Source organism: Hyla sarda, chromosome 4, assembly GCF_029499605.1.
Source record: "Hyla sarda isolate aHylSar1 chromosome 4, aHylSar1.hap1, whole genome shotgun sequence".
In the NCBI taxonomy this organism is placed as follows: domain Eukaryota; kingdom Metazoa; phylum Chordata; class Amphibia; order Anura; family Hylidae; genus Hyla; species Hyla sarda.
Window position 1 is genome coordinate 407,115,678 of NC_079192.1, and position 23,449 is coordinate 407,139,126.

Sequence of the window (23,449 nt, forward strand, 5' to 3'; positions counted from 1 at the left end):
TATCTGTGACAACTAAAGCCATTACTACAGCTTTGCGAAAATTTCCCAAAACTCTTCAACGGCCTATACTTCTACCTATGTGTCAGGATGGGATGAATGGGATGTTTTGCTCCATAATTAAAAAAGCTTAAAGGGGTTATCTAAAATGAGAAAAACTAAAAATTTCTTCCATAAACAGCGCCGCCCCTGTCCTCAGGTTGCGCGTGATATTACAACTTGGCTCAATGCACCTCAGTGGAAATGGGTCCCAGTACCACACACAACCTGAAGACAGGGGTGGTGCTGTTTTGGGAAGAAATTATCTCTTTTTTTTTTTAACTTAAAGGGGTTCTCCAGTGGAAAACTTTTTTTTTTTTGGAAAACTTGAAAAAAAAATTCCTCTGGAGTACCCCTTTAAGGAACCTGGAAAGTTAATGGGGTACTCCGGTGGAAAACATTTTTTTTTTTTTAAATCAACTGATGCCAGAAAGTTAAACAGATTTGTAAATTATTTCTATTAAAAAATATTAATCCTTCCAGTGCTTATTAGGAAATTCTTTTCTTTTTGGATTTCTTTTCTGTCACGAACACAGTGCTCTCGGCTGACACCTCTGTCCATGTCAGGAACTGTCCAGAGCAGGAGAAAATCCCCATAGCAAACATATGCTGCTCTGGACAGTTCCTAAAATGGACAGAGATGTCAGCAGAGAGCACTGTGTTCTTGACAGAAAAGAAATCCAAAAAGAAAAGAATTTCCTCTGTAATATACAGATGCTAATAAGTACTGGAAGGATAAAGATTTTTTTAATAGAAGTAATTTACAAATCTGTTTAACTTTTCTGGCACCAGTTTAAAAAAAAATGTTTTCCACAGGAGTACCCCTTTAAACTTCTAGATAACTTTTTTTAAAGGGGTACTCCGGAAGAAAAAAAAATAGCTTTCATTTAGTCATGAGCTATTTTATGTGTATGGCCAGCTTTAGTCATTCATACCTAGATAAACCTTGAGACTGCCACCGCGGCCACTGTTGTACAACACAAAAGTTGCCACCCGGCTTTCCCAGGTTCCTTAAAGGGGTACTCCGGAGGAAAATGTGTTTTCAAATCAATTGTGCCAGAAAGTTATACAGATTTGTAAGTTATTTCTATTTAAAAATCATAATCCTTCCAGTACTTATCAGCTACGGTATGCTCCAGAGGAAGTTGTGTAACTCTTTCCAGTCTGACCACAGGGACTCTCTGCTGACACCTCTGTCCCTGTCAGGAACTGTCCAGAGCAGGAGCAAATCCCCAAAGCAAATTTCTCCTGCTTCGGACAATCCCTGACATGGACAGAAGTGGCAGCAGAGAGCCCTGTGGTCAGATTGGAAAGAACTACACAACTTCCTGTGGAGAATACAGCAGCTGATAAGTACTGGAAAGGTTAAGATTTTTTTATAGAAGTAATTTACAAATCTGTTTAACTTTCTAGCACCAGTTGATTTGAAAACATTTTTCAAAGGAGTACTCCTTAGAGGAACCTGGGAAAGCTGGGTGACAACTCTTTTGTTCTACAATTGTAGCCGTGGCGGTAGTCCCAAGGTTTATCTAGGCATCAGTGACAAAAGCTGGTCATACACATAAGATTATGGCTAAATGCTCATCCTGAAGACAGCTATCTTTCTCAGCGAGCATGCCCCCAGCTGTTGCAAAACTACAACTCCCAGCATGCCCGGACAGCCAAAGTCTGTCCGGGCATGCTGGAAGTTGTAGTTTTGCAACATCTGGTGGCATGCTGGCTGGGAAACACTGATCTATGGTATATATCCACAGTAAGGGCCATAAATCTCACCTTTGGGGCATCTTTAGACCCTCAAGTTAAAGGGGTACTTCACTGGAAAACATTTTCTTTTAAATCAATTGGTGCCAGAAAGTTAAACATATTTGCAAATTAGTTCTATAAAAAATCCCAATCCTTCCAGTATTTATCAGCTGCTGTATAATACACAGGAAGTTCTTTTCTTTTTGAATGTACTTTCTGCCTGACCACAGTGCTCTCTGCTGACACCTCTGTCCATGTCAGGAACTGTCCAGAGTAGGAGCAAATCCCCATAGCAAACCTCTTTTGCTCTGGACAGTTCCTGACTTGGACAGAGGTGTCAGCAGAGAGCACTGTGGTCAGACAGAAAGGAAATTCAAAAAGAAAAGAACTTACTGTGTATTTTACAGCAGCTGATAAGTACTGGAAGGATTGGGATTTTTTAATAGAACTAATTTGCAAATCTGTTTCACTTTCTGGCACCAGTTGATTTAAAAGAAAATGTTTCCTAGTGGAGTACCCCTTTAAAGGGACTTAGTCAGCTGCAATTCACGTTCCATACTGCGGATGCTGTTAGGGCAAGGAGACACATGGTACCTTTTACATATGTCTGTGCTTCCATAACGTTGAAAAATGCTTTTGTCTTCAGGTGGCAAAATTCAAAGAGGCGTTCCCAAGCCCCTGATATCTGGAACAACCTTGCTCCACCTACCATCCTTGATTGACAGTCAGCTGGAAGCCGAGCCCTGTTTTCAGATTCTGCACCTGCACGCAGTTTGTATGCACAGCACAGGAATGAGATTCGGAAACAGGGCTTGGCTACAAGCTGACTGTCAATCAAACAGGGACAGGGATGGTAGGGGGCAGCGAGGAGGTGTTCCAGCACTCAGCACTACAGAGACTTGGGAACGCCTGTTTGACTCTTGGCACTAGAGAATAAAAGCATTTTATTGAAGCACAGACTATGCATATATATATATATATATATATATATATATATATATATATATATATATACACTGGTCCCTCAGCTGGTCCACAGCTGGCTCAGAGACCATTCCATCTTGGACTGTCCGGACATTGATGAAGAAGAGGATTAATGCCCCTCTGCTCCCACTACCTCCCCATACGTTTACCCAGTAGTTTGACCCTGTGATAGAGGATAAGATGTCTGATGGTGGGGGTCCCGCCATTGGGGACCCCCGCATTCTACCATGTGGCACCCACCTGTAATGGCTTCCGGAACCGCTGGAGGCCCTCGGGCTAATACCATCCTGACCACGAGAACGGACGATCGTGATGTCATGACTCCGCCCCCGTGTGACGTCACACCCGCCCCCTCAATGCAAGTCTATGGGAGGGGGTGTGACATCCTTTGGATAGGGGATAAGATGTCTAGGGGGGAATACCCCTTTAAAACTTGCAACGTAGTAGGGGGTGAAATCAAATATACAACAGAAGCCGCATGTTGCACATATAGATTCTATGTTCACACTGTGTTACCACCTGTCATTAGACTAATCCTTCAGCCGAAAATTTATGCCATTCTTTTCAATGGTCAACTTGAGTCACCATTTGGGCCATCTGCACTTTTTTTTTTTTTTTTCTAGCAGACTGCATAGTGCAGAAGATCGCACTGGAAAAAAAGTAATACGGCCCGAACGGTGACTCATTCCGACCATTGAAATGAATGGCATTTGCTGCCCAGCATTACAGTATACGCTGGCATCCCATTTTGGGCGGGATGTCAACATATACATCCAATGAGAGGTGATGATACAGCGTCAAGATCCCGGGCCCGGGCCTTCTACAGTTCTGCCCTTCAGGCCTGACAGCCCCTGTGTTATCAGAAATGGCAGCCATATTGGTTCTGGGTAAAAGTTGAGAATCTTTGATGAAAATAGAATGTAATTTCCCTACAGCAGGTGCACACACATTACACAGCGGCCATTTTTATTGGCAGCGGCGCCTACGTGCGTTAAAGTAAATTAATTTTTTACAGTTTTTTCCCTGTCCCGGCCCCCAACGTCTTCATTCCAGGAGCCAGGTGGTGACAGGGTCTGTTTTCACGGGCTGCGGTGTGGACGGCTGTTGTTTTCGCTTTGTCCGATTCACAATCTGTTGGCGTCTCCCCCACATCATCCCCTGTCCCCCCCAGAGACCCCCTTGTGTGATTAGTTACAGGTGTGGCCGCCTCAGCTGTCAGGGTTTTTTCTCACAGGCCAGACACCTGCAAAGAGGCAACGGAGAGGGCAGGAATGTGGTAAAATGGCCTCGTCTGGGTCAGGTGGGGGGTGGGGTGCCCAGGTGGCCCATGTCTGCTGCTTCAAGGATCATTGAAGGATTGTTTTCCCTCTGTTTTTCTATGTGTGTCTAGGGCGGACAGTGTACACAGCTCTGTGCCAGTGCCCCCCCCCCCCCACCATACGGCCATTTTTTTTTTGCAGTGTCACATTACAGAGAGCAAGAGATGCAGGTGTCAGACATGGGTCTACACGACCTTGTGACCTCACCGAGGCCGACCCTTCTTCAGTTTCCCTGAACCCAGTAGTGCGATCATTTAGGGACTACAAAGTCTTTCTTATCTCCATTAGATGTGCAGCTAAATACAAGCTATTGTTCCCTGTTATCAGCCAATGGCAGATTCCTACAACATTTTTCTGTCTGTCTCTTTTTTGGCAACCACTATTTCCCATTTTTTCATGGGAATTCGCACTTTTGTCCATACCATCAACTGTGACGCAAATTTGAAATACATCACAATAAGCGTATTACTTATTATGTGCACAAAATGCATCTGAAATTCAGGACACAGAATAGTCCTATTGAATAAAACTTATCTGCTTACAAAACTGGGTCAAAATGGCAGAACTATGTGCCAATGTGTGCCACGTGTTTTGCAAGCATATTTTTATTTTTTTTTGCCACCAGAAGATAAATGGGAACATACCCTAAGTTGGACGACTCACAGGAAGTCCAGAAAAATCCCGGTCCCTATGATAATTACTACTGGACAAGCCACGGCAGAAGTGCCAATTCTGTTTATGGAAATTTCGGACGCAGATCCAAATTCCGCCTGAAGAAAGCTGGGTGGCCGCCCCATTATACATCCCATGTTGGGTGATCAAACTTTCTTAGAAAGAATCAGATTAAAAAAAGGGTGAATCTGGGTCCTAACTGAATACTATACTACTGCTATATGGTTTGTCACCCAGCTTTCCTGGAGTCCTGAATGCAAAGTATGCTCTGTGTAAATCCCAGCCATGTTTTAAAGGGGTACTCTCATGGAAAACTTTTTTTTTTTAAATCAACTGGTGCCAGAAAGTTAAACAGATGTGTAAATCACTTCTATTCAAAAATCTTAATCCTTCCAGTACTTTTTAGGGGATGTATACTAAAGAGAAATCCAAAAAAAGAAATGCATTCTCTCTGATGTCATGATCACAGTGCTCTCTGCTGACCTCTGCTGTCCATTTTAGGAACTGTCCAGAGCAGGAAAAAATCCCCATAGCAAACATATGCTGCTCTGGACAGTTCCTAAAATGGACAGCAGAGGTCAGCAGAGAGCACTGTGGTCATGACATCACAGGTAATGCATTTCTTTTGGGGATTTCTCTTTAGTATACAGCCCCTAAAAAGTACTGGAAATATTAATATTTTTTAATAGAAGTGATTTACAAATCTGTTTAACTTTCTGGCACCACTTGATTTAAAAAAAAAGGGGTTATCCAGGAAAAAAAAGGGGTATTCCAGGAAAAAACTTTTTTTTTTTTTATATATCAACTGGCTCCAGAAAGTTAAACAGATTTGTAAATTACTTCTATTATAAAATCTTAATCCTTTCAGTACTTATGAACTGATGAAGTTGAGTTGTTCTTTTCTGTCTAAGTGCTCTCTGATGACACGTGTCTTGGGAACCGTCCAGAGTAGAAGCAAATCCCCATAGCAAACCTCTTCTACTCTGTGCAGTTCCCGAGACAAGCAGAGATGTCAGCAGAGAGCACTGTTGCCAGACAGAAAACAACAACTCAACTTCAGCAGCTGATAATTTTTGAAAGGATTAAGATTTTTTAATAGAAGTCATTTACAAATCTGTTTAACTTTCTGGAGCCAGTTGATATAAAAAAAAAAATGTTCTTCTTCCTGGAATACCCCTTTAAAGATGTCTGTTTGCTCTTTATCACAAACGCGGCATTCATGGCTCACAAGTGTCCTGTGGGCGCACGCCTCCTCGGTCAGCGCTGCCCATCTGGGCATGACGTCTTCTGGTGCCCATTTCCACAGCTTCCTGAACCACTTCCACAAACCCTAAGGATACAGTGATAAACAAACACAGCGGACGGAAGCCATCCATCACCAGGCTGAAGGCATCCTTGTACTCAGTCTGCTCGCCTGGGTAACCCTGTCTGGGCCCAGGGATTTATTTTAGGAAGCTGCCCACCCCCCCAACACACACACTTAGGATTGTGTCCTGTGTGTTTGTCTTAGGCCTCTGTTTGGACTGGGCCCCCTCCTTGGAGATCGGTCTGGACAGGAGAAGCCACTATTACCTGATAAGTGGCCCTGCTGATGGACACTGCACACGGAGGGTTACAGACAGTTCTCCCGACGACTTTGAATGGGGTCAGTCAAGTTTTCGTTATTTTGCAGGACTTGAGCTAAGACAAAAACCTGACCTGCAGGAATCTTCCCTCTCCGTCATTTTAACAGAATTAATTAGGCCCCTTTCACATGACCCGTAAATTCTCCCATTATCATCTTCCGATGTAAAATCCTGAAAACGTCCATCAGAGAAACCCATTCATGTCGATGTCCAAAGGATAGGGGATAAGGTGTCTGACCCCGGGGGTCCCACCGCAATCTTGCATTTGGCACCCACCTCTTTGAGCTGCACGCCGCGCTGCCAGCTCACAAAGTGCCGGGTGCCGACCACGGGGCCGGAGTATTGTGACATCACGACTTCGCGTCACCCGCCACCCCCGCTATGCAAGTCTATGGAAGGGGGCGTGACGGCCGTCACGCCCCCTCCCATAGACTTGCATAGCGGGGGGTGACGTCACACAGGGGCGGAGTCGTGACATCACGATACTCCAGCCCCGTGGTCAGCACACGGCACTTTGCGAGTTGGCAGCGCAGCGTGCAGCTCGAAGAGGTGGGTGCCGAATGCAAGATTGCAGCAGGACGCCCGGGGTCAGACATCTTATCCCCTATCCTTTGGATAGGGGATCAGAGGCATTAGGGCCGGAGTACCCCTTTAAAAAAATCCCATCGAAATTAATGGGATTCTTTGATGGATGTTTTCAGGATTTTACATCGGAAGATGATAATGGGAGAATTTGGAAAATGGGAGAATCCCCAGCAGCGGGACCCCCGCGGTCAGACATCTTATCCCCTATACTTTGGATAGGGGATAAGATGTCTTAGGGCCCGAGTACCCCTTTAAGCATCCTTTGTCACCAGTTATAGCCTGTTATGAATGACGTCCATTATTTTGAAGGGAAAAAAAAAAAATTTCTCCGCTCAAAAACAACCATTGAATAAGGGACATTAAAATTTAAATTTTAACATTGAAGTCTATGGACGACCACAAATGACCATCCGTTAATACCCCTGTTGGTAACGGGTGAACAATGTCCGTTAAAATTACAGACATTGGCCATCCATTATGATCCGTTATGATCGGTTAATTCTTGATCCGTTATTGATGAATAAGGCTTCTTTCACACTGGCACTGCGCCCAGTCAAGAACAGCCGTCAAACTCTTATTTTTTTCTCTTTATATTTTTTCCCGAGTTTGACGGCTGTCATTTTGACGGGGCGAAACAGGGGGTCAATGGGGTCTGTCGGGCGACACTGTTTTTCAGCGGGAGAAAAAGACGGTGCAAGCTGTATTTTTTCTCCCTTTATTTTCCCCGGTAGATAATGGTAGTGTGAAAAGGGCCTAATGGCTCAAAAACAGGCAGGATCGTGACGGCAGTGTAAAAGTCACCTTAGCAGATGGAGCTCCTAATGTGAACATAGCCTTAAAGAGGTATTTTGGCGCTAGCATAAAAAAATAACATGGTGCTGTGCCTCAGAAAAAAAATTTATAAAACACACTTACCCAACCCTGGTCCCCCACCGCTCCCGTTTGACTCAGTCTGGTCCCCTGATCTTTAGTCCTTTTCCTGCTTGGAGCAGGACTTAGGGTATGTTCACACTGATTAATATTTGTGCGGAATGCTCGCTGAAAATATCCGCTCAAAAATTACTGTTTTTTTTCCGCACGGAATTCCACACAGAAAATTGAGGAATTCAGCGCGGCATAGGAGACTTTTTTTTCACGCTATTTCCGCGGGAATTCCGTGCAAAACACACGCAATTTACGCGTGAAAGTGTGGCGGACTGAAAAAATAATTTACATTGAGTTCTATGGGGTTAGGATGCGAATTCCGCATGAAGAAAGAACATCTTCATTCTTCTTGCGGAACGGAATTCAGTGACAGAATTCCGCTAGCCGAAATTCCTCAGTGTGAACTGAGGAGCAGAAATGTAATTACATACTATGGGGGTTTTCACTGCTGAATGAATTGGAGAGGAATAAGCGAGCAGAATTAATTGCGGAAATTCCTCTCCAAACCTTCGGTGTGAGCATAACCTTAGTGTCCAGTCACTGGACTAGACAGGAAACCACTGCAACGGTCCGCACTTGTCTAGAAAGAGGACAGAACATCCATGCACCATATTATTTTTTTTATGTTAGCGCCGTACCTTTTCTAAGAACTCTGCATCTTGTCGTTCCTCTGTAGTTTCTCCTGGAAATGTTTCAAAGCTCTTTTACAGGTTCACATGGTTAAAAAGCGTGGTTTTACATACAGTAATCTTCAATGCCACTTCTGTTCCGCACCGGGCGTGGAGACTAATTTGCATACTTTTTCCCAGGGAGCACTGCCTGTAAGACTCTATACACAGCCGAATCTCCTCAATAACAATCAGCCCCCTCCCCCCCCATCCTGATCCCTGAAACAGCTGTCTACACATGCTTTCCTTTTTGGAAACTTCTTTATGAGACCACCCAAAAATCGCTTCTCGGCCTTTTGGCTAAGATCAAGTGTAGTATCTGTTCTTATCAGTTTCATGCTGCATGGTAGGGAGCAGGTTTACCAGGGCGTTCAAACCTGGAACCTCGCAGGTACCTTTTGGTCCGGAGGTGAAGGGTAAGGTTTGTTGGGGGGCCTCTCTCCTTTTGGAGAAGGGCTTGTGATAGACTGCATCCTTTGTGCACGTGTTTTTTTAGTGTAACACGTTTGCACTTTTTCTTGCACTTTGGGCGATTCGAGAGCACGTTCCTCGGCTCTTAGATAATAAAAAAAAAAAAAAAAAAAAAAAAAAGAGACCACCCAAAAATGCTTCTGAAGCGTCTTTTCGTAGAACTCTATTTTGCTGTTCCTCTGTAACTCCTCCTGGAAACACAAAAGTAAAATATTCATACATTTCCCGAAGGAACGGCAGTGGAACAATACGAGGAGAGTTTCAAGAAAAGCTCATAAAAACTTGCATCCCCTATAAAAAGCAAGAAATTCTGAAACATCTTTTCTTCAAACTTGTTGTTCTGCTCCTGGGTTCACACTACGTTTTCTCCCATACGGGAGCGCATACGGCAGGGGGGAGCTAAAACCTCGCGCTCCCGTATGTCACCATATGCGCTCCCGTATGTCATTCATTTCAATGAGCCGGCCGGAGTGAAACGTTCGGTCCGGTCGGCTCATTTTTGCGCCGTATGCGCTTTTACAACCGGACCTAAAACCGTGGTTGACCACAGTTTTAGGTCCGGTTGTAAAAGCGCATACAGCGCAAAAATGAGCCGAACGTTTCACTCCGGCCGGCTCATTTAAATGAATGACATACGGGAGCGCATACAGTGACATACGGGAGCGCGAGGTTTTAGCTCCCCCCTGCCGTATGCGCTCCCGTATGGGAGAAAACGTAGTGTGAACCCACCCTTAGGACGGGTTCCCATTACGTTTTCCCCCATACGGGAACGCATACGTCAGGGGAGAGCTTAAAAACTTGCGCTCCCGCATGCCTTTCTATGTGCTCCCGTATGGAATTGATTTCAATGAGCCGACCGCAGTGAAACGTTCGGTATGGTGCAGGAGGGAGATATAGGACTCCCGGGGGGGGGGGGGTCTAAGAGGTCAACAACTCCCCCCCCCCCCTCACCCCACCAGACACTTTGAAGGAATTGTCCATGGTTATAAAAGATATAGCTACTTTCTTCTGCAAACAGCACCACTCTCGTTCTCAGTTTGTGTGCGGTATTGTAGTGCTGCTTCATTGAAATAAACAGAGCAGAGTTGTATTACTACACAGAGCAGAGTTGTATTACTACACAGAGCAGAGTTGTATTACTACACACAAATGTAGCATTTTTTTCCACCTATAAAGGACTTTGGCCTTGTTCACACGGCGGAATTTCTGAGCGGATTTTGGGAAAAAAAAAATGCAGATCGTAAATTCTGTCCCAGTCCCATTGTTTTCAATGATTCTGCTGCACCTTGCACATGGCAAAATTTCCGCGCCAGAGCCGACTGGCGTAAAAATTCAAATTCCGGCCTCAGAAGAAAAAACTGACATGTAATTTATTTAGGCAGAATCGTCTCAAAAACGCATTGCCGGCTACAATAATCTGATCCTAGCCTAGAAGAAAAAAAAATAAAAGCCACTATTTCTGAAAAACAAAAACAAATAAATACTAAAAAAGTTAATAAAAAAATTATAAAAAAATGGAAAACTGGTTTAAAAAAAAAAAAAAAAACACAATTAAAAAAACAAAACAAAAAATATGTCGTGGGTCCAATGATTTCCAGCTAACATTTGGCCACAATAAATAATAAAAAAAAAAAATAACTAAAAACTCTACGAGGCCAATATGGCCTTTTTTTTTATTTAACATAAATGCTGTGTGTTTCCAGCCCAGAGCCCGAAAGGCTGAAAAGGGGTTAAATACAGTAATGTGGACCCATCAGCTTACATCATAATGATGAATTTTAATGTATACTCAATAATACTATTAAATCCCTCGCTTAGCAGCGGTTTCCAATGTAATACTCCGCCTACAGGTCAAACCGATGAACTACATGTTATGAACTCGAATCCTTTGTTCTCCTACGACAATGGTCTATAGAGACCTCCAGACACATGAAAGACCCCTTTATATCATCCCCTGGCGGAAGGATGTACGGGAAGAGAAGGTTACGGAACAAGTGTAAGAGATTAAATCCGTTTCTATTGAACGGGTTGTGAATATTTTGTGATTTTTCATTGGCCGATGGCTTCCTTATAGCAAAGGGCGGCATGAAGGCGAAAAGACATTATATATCTAACATGGCCGTACGTGCAGGGGTCAAGTCCTGGGAAAAAAAAAAAAAAGTGTGGGTACTCACCCAAGATTTCCACTTTAAAGGGGTACTAGACATCTGCCACCGGGGACCCCCGCATTCTCCGGCGTTCGTTTAGAGCGTTGGGTGCAGCACCAGAGGATCGTGACGTCACACTCACGGCCCTTTAATGCAAGTCTATGGGAGGGGGCGTGATTGCCGTCACGCACCCTCCCATAGAAATGCATTGAGGGGGCATTACTATGATGTCACAAGCCTCTGCCTCGCATCACCAGTCATCTGGCACGCAGTAACGTTCGCTCCGTGCACTGGATGTCTGGGGTAGTGCAGCAGAGATCGCGGGGGTCCCCAGCAGCAGGACCCCCGGGATCTGACATATTTTCCCCTATCCGTTTGGATAGGTGATAAGATGTCTAGGGGCGGAGTACCCCTTTAAAATGGGTACTACAGTGCTGACAACTTATCCCCTATCTAAACATCCGCTCCGGGTCTGATGACTGCCGATCACGGCGTGACGTCCCTGCTCCACCCCATGTGACATCATGCTCCGCCCCTCAATGTAAGTCTATGGCAGGGGGCGAGACAGCTGTCTCGCCCCCTGCCATAGACTTACATTGAGGGGCGGAGCATGATGGCACATGGGGTGGAGCAGTGACGTCACGCCGTGATTGGCAGTCATCAGACCCGGAGCAGATGTTCGCTCCGGGGCCTGATGAGAGCGGGGTGCTGCGTGCGAGATCGCAGGGCTCCCCAGCGGCGGGACCCCACGTGATCAGGCAACTTATCCCCTATCCTTTAGATAGGGGATAAGTTGTCAGATCAGTAGTACCCCTTTAAGGGCTGGTCCTGCAGGACTCCTGCTAATGGTAAATGCATTCCTGCTGTGGAAAAAGTGCAGGAACTCGGTACGTGGAAGCCCTGCGTAAGTGGAAGATGTGTCACTGCATCATCATTGGTCTACAGCAGCATTACCCAACCTGTGGCCCTCCAGCTGTTGCAAAACTACAACTCCCATCATGCCCTGACAGCCTGCTTTACTGCCGTGATCCCGTCCAGAAGAGATTACTCCACCCGTTCACAGCATGTACAGTAAAGAAGCCTTCTGCACTCTGTAGCGGACCCCCTTTGAGAGATGCTATTTTATATAAAACGCACTCAAATGGCAAAGGGGTACTCCGCTGCTCAGCGTTTGGAACAAACTGTTCCAATCGCTGGAGCCGGAGCCGAGAGCTTGTGACGTCATAGCCCCGCCCCCTCAATGCAAGTCTATGGGAGGGGGCGTGACCCCTTTAACAAACACATACATTAGTGAAATGGGCACTGTAAAAAAACTTTTGACAGGTTGTAAGTTTTTGTCTAAGAGCCAAAAAATATTGTACATTGGGATCACCCCTTATAACCAGAGATCCTTGCCCCACTTTTCAATCCAATTTTGAACAACACGTCTAAATTGAATTAGACAAAAACGTATTGATGAAAGAATAAAAATGTAAAAAAATATAATAATTTTTTTTTTATTTGTTCTAAAAATTTTCTGTCAACAGGTTCCCTTTAATAGAATAAACTATAGACACTTTATTTACATTTTTTTTATTTATTTATTTATTTTTTAATATATATCTTAAGCAAACCATAGAAATGATGTATAAAAAAGCATAAAAAGGTACGGTACTTTACAAATCTACACGTCGTAGAGCCTTCACCATGGCCAGACAGACAGATGTCAGTACTGAGGTATAATGAGGCAGTGAATTACATGATTATAAGGAGAGAAGTCACCACATTAACCAGCGTTTTTTTTTTTTTTTTTTCTCAATGGGCAATAGTCACCGAAAAAACCCTAGTTGGGAAAACCTCAAGCCCAACAGACCCTTTGTGAGAAAATAAAATTATAGAAAAAAAAATAAAAACAAAGGGACACTCCAGGCAAAACGGATTCAATATGTAATGGCAAGTGCAGGACCTCAGGGGTGGAGCATGACAGAGGGATTCAAAGAACACCAAATAAGGAAGTCAGACTCCGCCCCCGCGGTACCTGCACCAGCACAGTTATCAGTTTGCCTGGAGTATATGGGTCTATATCCTGCTAGGTTCACATCACGCATTGTACCTCTGCCACCGTAACAAAATGTATTCCGAGGTATACCGAGGTGTGGTCACAGACTTGATTACACCATATGAAGTCTACATATAACTACGATTGGTCTGTTCGGTTTATTTGTGGAACACAAAACTGCAGTCTACCGCACTTTTGTGTGTCCAGTAAGAGGTTTGTCGCTGGCTGATCGCTGGCCTATTGTGAGGCCGATAAAATCATCCGAAAAAAAACATCCTGTGTGAACAGGTGACATGCGGCCAGTGATGATTTTGGAGTGCCCAATGTAGAAGACGGCCCAACTGATTGAGCCTTGTGAAGGCTTTGTAAACGAGCGCCGATCTCTGTGATCGGACACAGACTGATCAGTAGAGCAAGTGGGGAGAGAAGCGCGGGAGTAGGACAGTCCCACAGACTTACATTAAGAGTGTTTGTGATGTGAAACACACATGCTAAACGCACACTTCTCCCGGCTCATTCTGCTGATTAGTCAGGGTCTGAACATTCAGACCCCGACTGATCAAAACTTTTTTTTTTTTTTTTCATGGCAGTGCATTCTTAAAGGGCTACACTACTGCTCAGCGTTTGGAACAAAATTTTCCGAATGCTTAGAGCCGGTGTCGGGAGCTCGGGATGTCATAGCCCTGCCCCCTCAATGCAAGTCTATGGGAGTCTTTTACTGTGTAGGGTGGTATCTCTTTTCCGATCCCTCCAAACACATGAAACCAAAATTTCACTAATGTGTATAGGGGCCTTAAAGGGGTACGCCACTACTCAGCGTTTGGAATAAACAGTTCCGAACGCTGGAGCCAGGAACTTGTTATGTCAAAGCCCCACCCCCTCATGACGTCACACCCCGCCCCCTCAATGCAAGTCTATGGGAGGGGGCGTGACATTCGTCACGCCCCCTCCCATAGACTTGCATTGAGGGGGCGGCGCGTGACGCCATTAGGGGCGGGGCTATGATGTCACGAGCTTCCGGCGCCAGCTCTAAGTGTTTCGGAACATTTTGTTCCAAACGCTGAGCAGCGGAGTACCCCTTTAAGCTTTGTGCCCACTCAGTATTTTTAAGTCCATATTTTCAGCCTAGTAAAAAAAAACTAAAATTGCATTTTTTATTAAAAAAATAAATAAAAAATCAAGTCAGCCATCGCCGCTGTTTTTCTCCCTTTTTTTTTGCATTTTCTGAAACATTTTTTTTCAGATGCGGATCGTCCATTTTTTTGCTACAACAAAAGCTAGTATGCAGTTAAGTCAGCAGATTATTGGGACAAAAACTGCAAATAAATAAAAAATGTATACATTTAAAAATTTTACTGAATGGGAAGTATCAGCCAATATATTGAGGTCAATGGAACTTACCCAACACACACACAAAAAAAAAAAAAAAACCCTGCTGTTTTATGGCTCAAATAAAGGAACTGTGTGTGAACATAGCCTTAAGCGGTTTACTCTAAATTCACACTGTCTTAGGCGGCATTCACACCACGTTTTTGCAGTACAGTTCCCGTATCAGGTTTTTCATGAAAAACGGATTCCTCAAAACCGGACTAAACTGTATCAAAATGTGTGTACAAATTTCAACCTATATACGGTTTAAAAAATGATGTCCGGTTGCATCCGTTTTTTAAGAAAAAAAAGTATACGTTTAACTTTTCACTCCATTTTGAATAAAGTTTCACTTGTTTGATTGAAATTCCAAGAAAAAAAAAACCTGTGCAAAGTCAAAAACCGTATAGTGTAAACCGGATGGGACCGTACGCACATACAGTTCTGTGCGGTTCCCATTGACTTCCATGTTTAAAAAAAAAAAAAAAACGTATACGGTTTAATACGTTTTTTTACTCGGACCAAAAAACGTGGTAGACTACGGTTTTGGGTACAGGTAAAAACGGACAAAACTGTATAAGACGCAAAACGGACTAAACCAGATGATGCGTTTGGCACGGTTTACAATGTTAAGTCAATGCATACGGTTTTCTATACAGTTCCGTACGGTTTTTAACATGAAACCGTATACGGGAACTGTATAGCAAAAACGTGGCGTGCATGACTGTCACTATTTAACAAGCGCTGATCTCTCTGATCTTGTCTGTTCACATGGCGGAACGTCTGCCTAGAAAATGGCCGGTGGACATTCCGCATACATCGCACGTCGGAAAACATGTCGGCAATAGGACCGCTCGGAAATGCGCCTATCCATAGACCGGTCAATTCCTTCTGCGGAGGCCTGAATCGGATTTCCATGGCAGATGTTTTCGCTGCAGAAATTCCACCGAGTGCACGGTGTAGCAGAACCCCATTAAAAACCAATGGGACTCTGCTGCAAGAGAATTTCCAAGCTGAATTTTTCAAGCCAAATTCGCTCGGAAATTCCTCAGTGTGAACGAAGCCTAAGACTCGATGATTGAGACGTCCGGGCCGCGCAAATGATCGCTGGATCAGTCATGTGACCCATTAATTCATCACTGTCGGCCGCACATCCCATTTACACAGTGTGAGGTGCGGCAGATAAATTACATGGCCGCACACAAGATTCTATCATCTCATGAAGAAACAATTGCTCATTCGCCATCTCATCGCGGGCGCCCATTTTCCTGATAATGGGATTACATACACGGGTCTTAGGAATTTCATAGTTTTAGTCATTCTGGGCCTAAACCTGGTCTATTAAAGTCTATTAGGGGGGAGATTTGTCAAAACGTGTGCAGACAGGAAGTTCACTAGTTGCCCATAGCAACCAGATTGCTGCTTTCATTTTGTAGAGATCCTCTTCACAAAGTGAAAGCAGCTATCTGATTGGTTGCTATGGGCAACTGGTCAGCGCTTCCTATGCACAGGTCTTGATAAATCTCCCCCTATGGGTATACATCGGAATACAGTTTTGTTGTTATTTTGACATATACTGGCAGCTGGGAGACACGAAACGCGATGTGAACTTAAAGGGGTACTCCGATGGAATTTTTTTTTTTTTTAATCAACTGGTGCCAGAAAGTTAAGCAGATTTGTAAATAACTTATATTAGGGTGCATTCACACCACGTTTTGTACATACGGGTGCCGGATCCCGTGGGGGGGGAGGGGCAAACCAGGCGCTCCCGTACCCCGGCCGGATCAGCCCGTGACTTCATTTACTTTAATGATCCGACCGGAGTCAAACGGTGACTCCGGTCGGCTCAGTTTTGACCCGTATGCAGTTTTGGACCGGACCTAAAACCGTAGTATACTACGGTTTTTAGGTCCGGTCAGGAAACCGCATACGGGTCAAAACTGAGCCGACCGGAGTCACCGTTTGACTCCGGTCGGATCATTAAAGTAAATGAAGTCACGGGCTGATCCGGCCGGGGTACGGGAGCGCCCGGTTTGCCCCTCCCCCCACCGGATCCGGCACCCGTATGTACAAAACGTGGTGTGAATGCACCCTTAAAAAAATCCTTTATCCTTCCAGTACTTATTAGCTCCTATATACTACAAAGAAAGTGCTTTTTTTTTTCTGTGCACGGTGCTCTCTGCTGACACCTCTGTCCGTATCAGGAACTGTCCAGAACAGGAGCAAATCCCCATAGCAACCTATGCTGCTCTGGACAGTTCTTGATACGGACAGAGGTGTCAGCAGAGAGCACTGTGGACAGAAAACAAAAAATTGAAATCCAAAAACAAAAGTTTCTCTGTAATATACAGCCGCTAATAGGTACTGGAAGGAGAAAGGTTTTTTAATAGAAGTAATTTACAAATCTGTTTAAGTTTCTGGTACCAGTTGATAAAAAAATAAAAAATAAATAAAAATAAAAAAGTTTTCCACCGGAGTACCCCTTTAAAAATCACCGATTTCAACTTTCCTTATAAAATTGTAACAAAAAAACGAAAAAGTCCCTTGTATAACGGAAGACAGCGATGGTCTACATTCCCTTTAGCGGCGATCTATATACAGTCGGTCACCATCGCTGTATGTACGTACCTTCACACGTGCTGGCCAAGGATGCAAAATGGCGTCTAAAATGGCCGTCATTTTAGCGATTCACTATGTCGCTGACATTCTAAGAAAGTGTTTTCCAACCAGGGTGCCTCCACCTGTTGCAAAACTACAACTCCCAGCATGCTCGGACAGCCGTTGGCTGTCCGGGCATGCTGGGAGTTGTAGTTTTGCAACAGCTGGAGGCACCCTGGTTAGGAAACACTGTTCTAAGGTATGATTGATGTGCAAATGATAACCGGTTTAACCTCATGCCTACAGTTAGTGTTACAACAAAGTGCTTATGTAAATCAACACCATTTTTTTTTGTACAGTTTAGACATAAACAGGTTAAAAAACAAAAAGATAATAAAAAAGGCCAAAAAATAAATACAAAATTTGCCCAAAAGTTGTTCCTTGTAGATTGCAAAGCTATGAATTGTGACGTGCAGTGGGGGGTACAGCTAAGAGCACGGGAAGGGAGGAAGTAAATCAAAAAGGCAAAATTTGGCGCAACTTATGGTGGTCCTATCACCTCGGCCACCGTCTACGATTTGAGAAAAACATCAGGTCACTTAAAAGTACAAAAAAAGTCAGTTCGGCAGCGTCAGATTCACATCATCGTAATAGTTAAAGCATCGGCGAGAACTAGTCTCTTAAAAACCGTAAAAATTGTCAGGAAAAATTTAAAATATTTCAAGTTTCAAATTTTTTAACATTCAGCACAAAAGCAAAAAAATAAAAAAATTGTCACTTGATTAAATTTCTATTTCAGTTTTTTTTTTCCTAAACCAGGCACAGAATTTAGGATTTTTAACGTCCCATGAGATGAGACGCGCTACGTGTAGTGTACGGTCGGCAGATCCCCAAAGAAATATACGACGAGAGTAATAAACACGGATCAGCAAGATTAGACCATGAGAGGAAAAAAAATAAATAAATAAATGATTCAGAAAATAAAAAGATCTGGAATTTGTTGGAAAAAAAGCAACGAACAAAATAAGCAAAAAAAATAATAAATAATTAAAAAAATAAATAAAATCGGAAAAAACTATTAAAATAAGAAAAGAAAACATTTTTTTGAAAAAAAAAAAGATGAAAAATCAGTAAGAATAAAAAGAAAAACATTTGGAATTTGTTGGAAAAAAGTAATGAACAAAATAAGAAATTTTTTTTATAAATAAATCAGAAAAAACTATTAAAATAAGAAAAGAAAACTTTTTTGAAAAAAAAAAGATGAAAAATCAGTAAGAATAAAAAGATCTGGAATTTGTTGGAAAAAAGCAATGAACAAAATAAAAAAAAATAAAAAAAAAGAAATAAAAAAAAAATTCGGAAAAAACTTAGAATAAGAAAAGAAAAAATGTATTTGAAAAAAAAAAATCGATAAGAAAAAAAGAATAAGATCTGGAATTTGTTGGGGAAAAAAAGCAATGAACAAGATATGTGAAAAAAAAATTTGGAAAAATTTGGAAAAAATTAATTTAAAAAAAAAAATAAAATAAAATAAAAAAAAAATAAAAAAAAAATAAAAATCGACCACAAAAATTTGATAGAAAATATAAAATTTGGACGGCATCGGCTTGTTTTACAAATAACCATTTCAAGAATTCACTTCCCATCACCCGCAAAAATAATCCACAATTTGTAATCCCTCCTGAGAGTTTTTTTTCTTCTTCCTTTTCGGCGCGCGTGGACTTCACCTTCTCTATAAGGACTGCGGTCGTCTTCTATCGAGATTAACCTCCGCCATTGAGAGTAATTGTCACCCCGCCGGCCGAGACATCCGCCTGGTGCTCAATGTCGATCTGGTTTCCCGGATAATGAGCGGAATGATGAAGAAGAAGGCCAGGATAGTCTGTGGAGAACACAAGATAAATGCCGCCATTCCCAGAGTGTAACCAACCCTAATACCCTGTATGGGGGCATAGCTGGTGGGTACAGGCCCCAAGCTGGGTCCCATTATAGGTCATACACAGGGGGCGCTCACTTGTGCCGCACAGCGTAGAATATTTGTGCGGGTCAGAAATTGTGAAGATGGACACTGACCTTGTAGAGTTGCGCAACGTTATAGGCACCCAACCAGGACAAGGTTGGCAGAGGCCCGGAGCTCTCTGGGAGCTTGTGGAAAGCATGGCAGGTAAGTCAATGCCCAAGTATAAAGAAATGCAACTAGTCATGAGTAACCAGTCAGATGCATTTGCTAACATTAAAGGGGTACTCCAGGAAAACCTTTTTTATATATATATCTCAACTTGCTCCAGAAAGTTAAACAGATTTGTAAATTACTTCTATTAAAAAATCTTAATCCTTTCAGTACTTATGAGCTTCTGAAGTTAAGGTTGTTCTTTTCTGTCTAACTCCTCTCTGATGAAACCTGTCTCGGGAAACGCCCAGTTTAGAAGAGGTTTGCTATGGGGATTTGCTTCTAAACTGGCTGTTTCCCGAGACAGGTGTCATCAGAGAGGCTTTAGACAGAAAAGAACAACCTTAACTTCAGAAGCTCATAAGTACTGAAAGGATTAAGATTTTTTTTTAATAGAAGTAATTTACAAATCTGTTTAACTTTCTGGAGCCAGTTGATAGATATAAAAAAGTTTTTCCTGGAATACCCCTTTAAAGGGGTACTCCGGTGGAAAAAAATCTTTCAAAATCAACTGGTGCCAGAAAGTTAAAACAGATTTGTAAATTACTTCTATTTAAAAATGTAATCATTCCAGTACTTATCAGCTGCTGTATTCTCCTGAGGAAGTTGTGTAGGTCTTTTTGAATTTTTTTCCCCCCACTGGAGTACCCCTTTAAGGTCCTAAAGACTTGCATAAGGACTTCTAGCACCAGAGCTAGTGAGAGAGTAACCCGTCAGATGCGTTTGCTAACATTAAAGGGGTACTCTAGTGGAAATTTTTTATTTTTTTTTCAAATCAACCGATGCCAGAAAGTTAAAACAGATTTGTAAATTACTTCTATTTCAAAATCTTAATCATTCCAGTACTTATCAGCTGCTGTATGCTACAGAGGAAGTTCTTTTCTTTTTGAATTTCCTTTCTGTCTGACCACAGTGCTCTCTGCTGACACCTCTGTCCAGGTCAGGAAATGTCTGGAGCAGGAGAGGTTTGCAATGGGGATTTGCTCCTACTCTGGACAGTTCCTAAAATGGACAGAGGTGTCAGCAGAGAGCACTGTGGTCAGACAGAAAAGAACTACACAACTACCTCTGGAGCATAAAGCAGCTGATAAGTACTGGAAGGATTAAGATTTTTTAATAGAAGTGATTTACAAATCTGTTCAACTTTCTGAAGCCAGTTCATATGAAAAAAAAAAATAAAAAAAAATCTTTTTCCACCGGAGTACATCTTTAGAAAATAAAAAATAAAATGTAAAAAATAAAACGCGTTTCGGTACATAAGCCTTTGATCTAAGCGCCTGAAGAAGGTCCGAAGCACACTACGAAATTTCCTCCCCGGAAATTGTGTTGTTGTCACTAGGGACTGCACATGTCATAGCGCCGATTCATTACACACACTGTATACGGGTGGAAATTCCGTAGTGTGCATGGGCCCTTATGGACCGAAACGCGTTTTTTGTTTTGTTTTTATGTTGGAAATCACAGTCGTGAGTGACCGGTAAAATGCTTATATTGATGCTTCAGAACTGATTCACCAGTTTTGTCATCCACAGGAGCCCCGGACCCCTGACACCCCGATCCTGTTTGTGATGTTTATACTTGGGGGAATGTTTTCAGAAAAAAAAAAAAAACTGGAATTCCTAAAATGGTGTTTTCTGATTAATAAAAACATTACAGAATATATAAAGTGAAAAGTATAGAAAACATTTTTAACATCAAGAAATTAATCATTTAGCCTGTACAGCAGTGTTTCCCAACCAGGGTGGCTCCAGCTGTTGCAAAACTACAACTTCCAGCATGCCCGGACAGCCGTTGGCTGTCCGGGCATGCTGGGAATTGTAGTTTTGCAACAGCTGGAGGCACCCTGGTTGAGAAACATTGGCGTACATAGAACAGTTAGCGCCCTATTTGTTAGGACCAATCTGTCGTCACCTGATCACCGGCCATTTTACATAGGGTTATATCGGTCTCTTCAATCGATAATTGACCCTACTTGTCTTGCTTTATATAGCCAGTTCTTTGATTTCACTGGGCACCATGTAATGCATCATTTTCCCCTGCGGTGGCGCTGCAGAACCACCAAGCACTTGACAGAATCCCTTGTAGGCTGATCGCATTGGGTCACAGCAGCAGAACAAAAAGGAATTATAAAAAGTGAACAACCCCTTATAGCACAACAATGGATATAGACTGTACAAAGAACCCATGGACTGGAAAAGGAGGCGCGCTGTATGTTCTTATTGGGTTCTCTCGGAATTCTATTTTGGGGCTATTTTCTCATGGTGCATGTAAAAAAAAAAAAAAAAAAAAAAAAAAAAACATAAGATTATAGAAGGAAATGCATTAATAAATCCTCTTACCATAAGGATGAAGAAATAGAAGACCCAAATCCAGCCCAGGCTGCCCTGTATCACAGACACCAAAACCTGCAAAAAGTCACAGGAGAGTCATATAACCAGGACTGAGCGATATAGAGCAATAGACATTATACAACCATTATACTGTAGTTGATCACTTGAGGCTAAAAAGTAACTCCCTAACTACTCCTAACACCCCTCCCACCCTTAAAAAAAAATTCTGAGCTTTAAAAAGCTGTGTGTCATATCTTTCTTCTTGCTCACAAGGTAAAAATTTCCCAGCAGGAGAAAGTGGGCGTTTCCCAGCAGGTGTCACATCATTGAAGCCTGCTGGGGGATCACTTCTGCCCTCACATCGTTGCAGTGCTGTGATGAATTGAATACCTTAGGCACTTTGCAGCTTTCAGTGAGGCTCTGTGCAGCTGTCAATCAAGCTCAGTACAGAGAAGCACTTCTTGAGTTCAGACTCCTGGCAGGCCGTGAGGAGACCAAACTCACTCTATTAAAGGGGTACTCCCATGGAAAACTTTTTTTTTTAAATCAACTGGTGCCAGAAAGTTAAACAGATTATTAAATTACTTCTATTAAAAAATCTTAATCCTTTCAGTACTTTTTAGGGGCTGTATACTAAAGAGAAATCCCAAAAAGAAATGCATTTCCAGGTCCTGAAGAGCACAGATTGGAGACCATTATACAGTGGTCTCCAAACTGTGGGCCTCCAGATGTTGCAAAACTGCAACTCCCAGCATGCCCAGAAAGCCAAAGGCTGTCTGGGCATGCTGGGAGTTGCAGTTTTGAAACTCCCAGAGGCAGCAGTGAGATTGCTTTACGGCGATCTCACTGCTGCCAATGAAGATGCCGCACTGCTGCCGGAAACTCACCGCAGGGACGCAGCGCCGCCGTGACCGCCTGGAGGACGTCGCTCGCACCGCGGGACCGCTCGGGACACCGCATGGCCGGGTAAGTGACGCCGGGGGACGGGTCAGGGACACTTAGCAGAGCGGTGTGTGTCCCGATCCCCGTGATCCAGACTCACACACCACACTGCTAAGTATTCTGATAGCGAAATGCTGCTATCAGCTAGTCAGATTTGACTGATAGCAGCAATCGCTGGGGGGGGGGGGGGATGAAATCAGTGATAGCCACCATGTTACCGGGCGCTGCGGGATGCCGCGAGTAGCGGCAAAAATGTTCATGACGTACCTGTATGTCATGGGTCGGGAACACCTTCCCACTCATGACGTACAGGTATGTCATAGGTCGGGAAGGGGTTAATTGTGTCAGGGAACAGAACAGAGCCACCTAGTGGCCGTTTTTTTCTATTAAATTTTAAACATTTATGTTGATAATTTTAAAAGCAAGTGAATGGGAAAGTGTCTGCTAATTACACAAGGAACACTATATTAAAAGTTTTATTTGGGAACAGGTACTCTAAAGAAGACGGATGCCGTCGCCATCCTAAATAAGGAGTTTTGCACGCGCCAATTCCATACGCTGCATAAGTGAATACAGGAGTAGGACCCCCAAAAAGTAGCGAGGAACCTTATTCTATGATGATTTCTCTGTCTAGAATACTATCTAGAATAAATGATAAAATGAATTAAAGGGGTACCTCCAGTTATAAAAAAAAAAAAATAATTAGGGCATAAGAGTCTGATTTCTGGGACCCCGAGATTCCCAGAACAGTGCCCCCTCTCTTACTGCTGTGCGCCCTGGCCCCCACTTTCCAAGATGAACTGGTATCAGCAGTGGGGGGCTGCTCAAT

At 43.1% G+C, this 23,449-nt stretch overlaps 1 protein-coding gene and 1 pseudogene across 3 annotated transcripts in view; one reads left to right on the plus strand and one right to left on the minus strand.

Annotated features, from left to right (window-relative positions):
* Positions 1 to 23,449, minus strand: part of SLC37A3 (solute carrier family 37 member 3) — a 66,132-nt gene that overhangs the window by 17,065 nt on the left and 25,618 nt on the right. The window contains exons 14-15 of one of the 3 annotated variants that reach the window (XM_056517550.1): positions 21,688 to 21,753; positions 18,728 to 19,060 (exon numbers count right to left, since the gene is read on the minus strand). In XM_056517550.1, the coding sequence (XP_056373525.1) occupies positions 18,968 to 19,060; positions 21,688 to 21,753 (159 nt within the window). In that variant the 3' untranslated portion in view covers positions 18,728 to 18,967. Of the gene's footprint in view, positions 1 to 18,727; positions 19,061 to 21,382; positions 21,754 to 23,449 lie in introns of those variants that run through there. The other 2 variants (XM_056517551.1, XM_056517549.1) reach the window with 2 other exon arrangements.
* LOC130268175 (U2 spliceosomal RNA) lies at positions 8,837 to 9,076 on the plus strand (annotated as a pseudogene).